We start from the raw sequence: 8,079 nt of genomic DNA, 5'->3' as shown, positions 1-8,079 counted from the left end.
CATCGATGATTTACAAAACTCCTTGTGCAATTACGTTAGAACAGCTGAGGAAAAAAAAAAAATAGTTTTGTGAGTTTTCATGGAAAAAGTCAGTGACCCCCCAGACCTTTTGAACCCTAGTGTACATGCAGTGCCTTTACGACGCGTTTACGACTCTGGTTTTAACAACTCTTTTCTCTGGTACACTGTTTTATTATGATGTTGTGGTCTTTTTGCTTGCTCTTATGACCCTTAAGTTATGACTATGACGGGTGTCGAGAAAGGCGCCGGTAATTGAAGTGCATTATGTTTAGTTATTTTTAATAACCGTCTCTGTGTCGGTTGTGCTCTCCTCCACAGCTTTTATCCAGACAGACACCATCCTAGAGGTGTTCCACTTTGGTGATGAAGGCCTCCTGCAGGTAAGATGACCTCCACAGACAGACAGACACACACACACACACACAGACAGACAGACAGACAGACAGACAGACAGGTGCCCTGAGGGGGTCCCACTCCGCCGTCGGTGTGCGAATTGGTGAATGAACGGGTGAACGTGTGTTTGAATCGGTGTATGAATGTGTGTGTGTGTTTGAATCGGTGAACGCGTGCACGAACGGGTGAACGTCAGCGAACATACATAGCGAAGCGCTTTGAACAGGCCACTGGGTTAGAAAAGCGCGGTATAAATGAGGTCCGTTCACCAGTCCACTTACAGACGCGAGGAGGATCCAACTATCTGTAGAGCGCGTCCCCTCACCCGTTCATATCAGTGGGGGGTGGGTGAAGTCCAGGTCAGTACAGCCAGCCCTCCCCTCCCTATCTCTTCACTACACACCCTGTCGTGTTCCCCCACTAAGACGGTTTTAACAGGAGGGGATGCAAAGGTGCAGACTGAGACACAGGATGTGCCGTTGGTTATCACTGTTTAGAAAAGGGAAGTGTTTTTTTTTTTAAAAAGCCGGCTTTAGCTGGCTTCTGCCATCTGATCGTGATTATGAAAGGGGTGTGTGTGTGTGTCTGTGTGTGTGTCTCTTTCACAGGCCTGAGTCTGTTCCATGGGGCATGATTCTGTTTGATAGGGCCTGAGTCTGTTCGATAGGGCCTGAGTCTGTTCCACGGGGCCACAGTCTGTTCTATTGAGCCTGAGCCTGTTCCATTAGTTTCTTTAATTGAACCTGAGTCTGTTCCATAGGGCCTGAGTCTGTTCCATAGGGCCTGAGTCTGTTCGATAGGGCCCGAGTCTGTTCCATAGGGCCTGAGTCTGTTCCATAGGGCCTGAGTCTGTTCGATAGGGCCTGAGTTTGTTCCATAGGGCCTGAGTCTGTTCGATAGGGCCTGAGTCTGTTCCATAGGGCCTGAGTTTGTTCGATAGGGCCTGAGTCTGTTCCATAGGGCCTGAGTTTGTTCCATAGGGCCTGAGTTTGTTCCATAGGGCCTGAGTTTGTTCCATAGGGCCTGAGTCTGTTCCATAGGGCCTGAGTCTGTTCCATAGGGCCTGAGTCTGTTCCATAGGGCCTGAGTCTGTACCATAGGGCCTGAGTCTGTACCATAGGGCCTGAGTCTGTTCCATAGGGCCTGAGTCTGTTCGATACGGCCTGAGTTTGTTCGATACGGCCTGAGTTTGTTCTATAGGGCCCGAGTCTGTTCCATAGGGCCTGAGTTTGTTCGATAGGGCCTGAGTTTGTTCGATAGGGCCTGAGTTTGTTCGATAGGGCCTGAGTTTGTTCGATAGGGCCTGAGTCTGTTCCATAGGGCCTGAGTCTGTTCCATAGGGCCTGAGTCTGTTCCATAGGGCCTGAGTCTGTTCGATAGGGCCTGAGTTTGTTCTATAGGGCCCGAGTCTGTTCCATGGGGCCTGAGTCTGCTCTGAGTCGGCTCCATGTGTAAGTCGCTCTCCCCGTATGACGGCGGCCTCCTAGGTCTCCACTGGGCCCCTGCTCATCCATTATTCACCAGGGCCCCGCGTTTTTTGTTACGGCTTCACGTGAGGTCTAGGGTAGCCCCCAACGGCACAAAACCGTGTGTGTGTGTGTGTGTGTGTGTGTGTGTGTGTGTGTGTGTGTGTGTGTGTGTGTGTGTGTGTGTGTGTGTGTGTGTGTGTGTGTGTGTGTGTTGATAACACGGTTGTTGACTGGGGCGTCATGGCGTTGTGTGTGTGTGTTTCCCTCAGATATGAGGCGACGATAGGATCTACCCTGAAATGCGTCTAAAGAGTAGAATCTCAGACGTGAACTAAAAAGTTTAGAGTTCTTACTTTACATTGTGTGTGTGTGTGTGTCTGTCTGTCTCTGTCTTTGTGTGAGTGTGTGTGTGTCTGTCTGTCTGTCTGTGTCTCTCTCTGTGTGTGTCTCTCTGTCTGTCTTTGTGTGTGTCTGTCTCTCTGTCTGTCTTTGTGTGTGTCTGTGTGTGTGTGTGTCTGTCTGTGTGTGTCTCTCTGCCTGTGTCTATGTGTGTGTGTGTCTGTCTGTCTGTCTGTGTGTGTCTGTGTGTGTCTGTCTGTGTGTGTCTGTCTGTGTGTGTCTGTGTGTCTCTCTGCCTCTGCCTCTGTCTGTGTGTGTGTCTGTCTGTGTGTCTGTGTGTGTGTCTGTCTGTGTGTGTCTCTCTGCCTGTGTCTATGTGTGTGTGTGTGTGTCTGTGTGTGTGTGTGTGTGTGTGTGTGTTACGGTTGTGTCCCGCCCACTGACGTTGCGTCTCTGTTGTGTTACAGGCGGAGCCCGACATGAACTCATATCACCACAAAAGGTAAGACACACACTTCTAAACGCACACTCCACTTTTAACGCAGGTCACGGCGTTGCTCCGAAGAAGCGGTGCTGTTGTTATCGTTGCGTCTGGTCCTGGATCTAGAGCTTTGTGCGTCGTGTGTAGATGAGATGATGCGGTATGCATTCTTTGGATCGATCTTTGCACTGGAAGGTGTCCTCGCCAAAAGACGTGTCAGCGTTTAATCAAACTTAATACGAACCTACGCCAATTGCACCTGAACGATGAGGACGGGACACAATCCTCCTCCCGACACTCGACGACGAAAGCCCACGTCGACAAAATACGTCTTTCCTGTCGAAGATTCGAGGTCACCCTGGTTACCGGACTGAGTCATCACTTTGTGTGTTTGTGCGCCCCGGCACTTAATGTACACACTTATTATGTGTTTGCACGTCCTGGCACTTAAATATAGTACTTGGCGTTGCATCTTACCCTAGCTATCTGTGTTGTGTACAGGGAATGGGTTAACCTAGTGATGGTTAGTGTATACGGGGGAACGGGTTAACCCAGTGATGGCTAGTGTGTACGGGGGAATGGGTTAACCTAGTGATGGTTAGTGTGTACGGGGGAATGGGTTAACCTAGTGATGGTTAGTGTGTACGGGGAACGGGTTAACCTAGTGATGGTTAGTGTGTACGGGGGAACGGGTTAACCTAGTGATGGTTAGTGTGTACGGGGGAAGGGGTTAACCTAGTGACGGTTAGTGCTTGGCTCTTGGTTCTATGAACATCCTCGCTGTACCCACAGAGATATATCGCTGTTTCTCTTTCTTTCTGACAAACTGACTTATTGTGAGTCTCTCTGGACAAAAGCGTGTAACGCCAAACGGCCCCGAACGTGAATCCCGTCTTGTTGTGGTCGCAACACACGACAACACACTCACCTTTCAATGCGTCTCGTTTACCAGGAAAGAAAAAAAACACGTCAGGGATTTCACCTGCACATTCACAGCATTCCTGCGTCAACACCACATCAGAGTTATTATCACTGCGGGTTTTTTTTTTTGACGTGTTTGTTTTTTGACGTGCGCGTCGCACACACACACACACGCACGCACGCACGCACACACACGCGCACGTGCGACATACCACCAGCAGCCACACCTTGTGCTAGCCGGCCGGGCGCAGCTGTCACGCCGTCGTTGCGTTTGATTGGCTGCTCAGAGGCGGCGGCGGCGGGGGTGGTGATCTGTGCACCATCTGTCAGGGAGTGTGACCCGACCTGGAGACCTTTCTAAAGTCAAGTGTGAAGACGCGCTGGTGGGAGATCTAGGAACAGGGCCTCTGTGTGTGTGTGTGTGTGTGTGTGTGTGTGTGTGTGTGTGTGTGTGTGTGTGTGTGTGTGTGTGTGTGTGTGTGTGTGTGTGTGTGTGTGTGTGTGTGTGTGTGTAGTTGTGCACCATGCAGGGTGTTTTAGGAAGTGTGTGTGTGGCTCTTTGTGTGTGTGTGTGTCCCCCTTGTGTGTGGGTCTGCCTCTTTGTATGTGTGTGTGTGTGTGTCCCGCTTGTGTGTGTGTGTGTGTCTGCCTCTTTGTATGTGTGTTTCTGGCTCTTTGTGTGTGTGTGTGTGTGTGTCAGTGTGTGTGTAGGTGTGCACGCATACAGACGTGGCGGTGAGCGTCTTGTTTGAAAGGAGTGTGTGTCCTGTTTGCGTGACTGTGTGTGCGTGTGTGTGTGTGGACATTTGCATTTTCAGGGCATTAGTGTGTGTGTGTGTGTGTGTGTGTGTGTGTGTATATATCCGGTCTCGTCCAATCAGAGGGCTCCAGGTCAACAGCCTCAGGGACACGTGGCCTCACCTGTCAGCTGACCTGTGTGTGTGTGTGTGTGTGTGTCCACGCGATTGTGCGCGCGTGTGTGTGTCCCCGTGTATCCCCGAACTTGTGTGTGTGTGTTCATTAGCACATTTTGAGTGTGTGTTGGGTGTGTATGTACGTGAGTGTGTGTGTGTGTGTGTGTGTGTGTTGTGTATGTACATGAGTGTACATACACAACATGCGTGTGTGTGTGTGTGTTCGTTTTGTGTGTGTGTTGTATATTAGTGTGTGGTGTGTGTGTGTGTGTGTGTGTGTCTCCCCTTCACACATTAACGACGTGACATTTGCCGCCCGGTGCAGCAGCTCTGTTTACACACACACACACACACACACACACACACACACACACACACACAGCCTCTGACCCAACACCTTAACGCCCCCACCACTCATATAAACACCAAGGGGCTGCTAGTCACTTGGACACACACACACACTCACATATACAACACACACTAATGTACACACACTCACATATACAACACACACTAATGTACACACACTCACATATACAACACACACTAATGTACACAACACACACACAAAACGAACACACACACACACACGCATGTTGTGTATGTACTCATGTACATACACAACACACACACACACACTCACGTACATACACACCCAACACACACTCAAAATGTGCTAACGCACACACACACACACACACACACACCCATGTACACAGACACGCACTAGGAGTCCCACGCTCTAGTGACCATGAACCCCAGGTGACCAGACCATAATATGTACACACACACACACACACACACACACACGTCCACTTCTGTAAGCAAACAGACACACACACACACACACACACCCCTATGCATCGCACAACTCAATTCACATATGCTACTAGAACACACACACACACACACACACACGAGACACACACACACGCACACCTTTTAACAAAATGCACAAGTCCACACCTACACAAAACACACACATTCACGAGACAGACACACAAACACACACACACACACTACTGAATGCATGCACAAGTACACAAACAGGACAGACAGTCTTGGCAGGAACGGGTCACACAAACACACACACACACAGACACACACACACACACACGCGCGGACAAACGTGATACATGCACACTGGCATACGAGCGCACGCGCAAACGTGTGGAAACACACGCACACACACACACACACACACAAGCACACACACTGACCGGGCGAACTCACAGAATCCCACAAGAAAGGGAAACAGTTGTGGTTTCTATTTGAGTCAAGAGTTGTTTCCCAACGCGGGCTCAAAGACAGGCTGCAGGCCTGATTATGGTTCCACGTCAACGCGTCTACGGACCCCTTCACGTCCTCGCCGACCCTCCTTGCGTGCACCGCGAGGGGCCAGACGTGCGCCTCCCGAAAAAAGTGTAACCTTTTCGTCGAGGGGCTGTGATTGGTCCGCCGATCCCCGGCTCCTCCTAGTGGGTCGACTGGTAACCTGAAGGTTGCTGGTTGGATCCCCGGCTCCTCCTAGTGGGTCGACTGGTAACCTGAAGGTCGCTGGTTGGATCCCCGGCTCCTCCTAGTGGGTCGACTGGTAACCTGAAGGTCGCTGGTTGGATCCCCGGCTCCTCCTAGTGGGTCGACTGGTAACCTGAAGGTCGCTGGTTGGATCCCCGGCTCCTCCTAGTGGGTCGACTGGTAACCTGAAGGTCGCTGGTTGGATCCCCGGCTCCTCCTAGTGGGTCGACTGGTAACCTGAAGGTCGCTGGTTGGATCCCCGGCTCCTCCTAGTGGGTCGACTGGTAACCTGAAGGTCGTTGGTTGGATCCCCGGCTCCTCCTAGTGGGTCGACTGGTAACCTGAAGGTCGCTGGTTGGATCCCCGGCTCCTCCTAGTGGGTCGACTGGTAACCTGAAGGTCGCTGGTTGGATCCCCGGCTCCTCCTAGTGGGTCGACTGGTAACCTGAAGGTCGTTGGTTGGATCCCCGGCTCCTCCTAGTGGGTCGACTGGTAACCTGAAGGTCGCTGGTTGGATCCCCGGCTCCTCCTCCTCCTAGCTGAGTGTGGAGGTGTCCCTGGGCGAGACGCCCTCACCCTGACTGCTCCCTGACCGGCCGGCTGTCGCCCTGAGGGGGTCCACTCCGCCGTCGGTGGGTGAATGTGTGTGTGTGAGCCGCTGAGAATCGCTTTTGATAAAAGCGAAGAAAATTCCCTTTAATGTAAATGTAAATGTCTACATGATCTGTGCTTTGAGATCACTACTCTGCAGCAGGGATCGACCGATGTGGATTTTTTTTTAGGACCCGTACCGATTTCTTTTTCATCAGCCGCCATCATAAAAAACGACACAACAAAACGTGACTCACAAACTTTGACCGAGCCGAGCTACAACCACTCACCCACCCACCCACTCACCCTCCCTCCCTCCCTCCCTCCCTCCCTCCCGCCTGAAAACAGAATGACTGCTTTGTATCGTTGTCATGTTTTTTTTGTGGGCGTGTCTGTGTGTGGCTGATGAGCCTCATCCACTCCCCCACAGCGTCCAATCAGACCCGGCCAGGTGGGGACGCGGGTGGGTGGGTGGGGGGGGTGTTGAGGCACACCTGTTGCACGTTGAGTCATCACAGGTGTGCACAGGTGTGTCCACCACACACACACACACACACGCACACTCAGGGAGAGCTCCAGGTCATGCATCATCATCATCATCATACACTGCAAACTTTGCGCTAAAACCACCAATAAACTAAGTCACCCTAGAGAGCCTCCTAGGTCGCTCGAGGAAGGCTCCTGGGTAGCCTCCTAGAGGGATCGAGGTAGCCTCCTAGGTGGAGAGGCAGCGTCCTATAGGTGGGAGTGTAGCACGAGGTCTGCTTGATCGATTGATTGCTTTTATTTGACCATTTTGATATGAAATACTCTTCTTTTTTTTTTTGCAGCACCTTTCGGTAGAGAGAGAGAGAGACAGACAGACAGACAGACTATAAATAGTCAGAGATGACACAGTAGAGACCGTAGTTCTTGTTTCCGTTGTGGACCCATTGCTGTGCAAGTAGCAGCAAACCACACATCAATCATTCAACAAAAATGTGCACAACTGCATACAAGTCACACACACGTACTGCAACAATGATCATGCTTAAGACATGCCTAAGATTGGCGTCTAAGCCAGTGTTTCAAAGCCTGTTTACTGCCTGTGTGTCTGACTAGGCCTGGCTGGCGATATGGCTGAAAGACATATCACAAATCTATAACATACAGTATCTCTATAACTATTGATCATTGGAATGACCTAAAAAAGACTAGGGATTACCCTGCTGGATTTAAACCCTTGTGTTCAACACTTAATACGACCTTCCACTGTTCCTCACTGATAAATACTCCAACGTCGACACAACAACGAGAAACACTCAGATATTGTAATAAATAAGTACGGAACCGTGTTTGTGTAACAAACCCAGCTGCTACAGTCGGCGGTCCAGCCTCTTATCGATACATACTGAACATGTTTTATATCGATATTGATCAAAAGTCCATCACC

The 8,079-nt window shown here is 50.7% G+C and overlaps 1 protein-coding gene across 1 annotated transcript in view; it reads left to right on the top strand.

Annotated features, from left to right (window-relative positions):
* Positions 1-339: 339 nt before the first annotated feature.
* Positions 340-8,079, top strand: part of LOC311373286 (transmembrane protein 131-like) — a gene marked incomplete at both ends in the record, with an annotated part of 14,978 nt that continues 7,238 nt past the window's right edge. The window contains 2 exons of the mRNA XM_084490076.1: positions 340-401; positions 2,690-2,724. Coding sequence (XP_084346202.1) covers positions 340-401; positions 2,690-2,724 — 97 coding nt within the window. The remainder of the gene's footprint in view (positions 402-2,689; positions 2,725-8,079) is intronic.

This window comes from Micromesistius poutassou (genome assembly GCF_964030765.1).
Source record: "Micromesistius poutassou genome assembly, contig: SCAFFOLD_1246, whole genome shotgun sequence".
NCBI lineage: Eukaryota > Metazoa > Chordata > Actinopteri > Gadiformes > Gadidae > Micromesistius > Micromesistius poutassou.
Note: the sequence above shows the minus strand (reverse complement) of the source record. Positions and strands in the feature narration are given on the sequence as shown.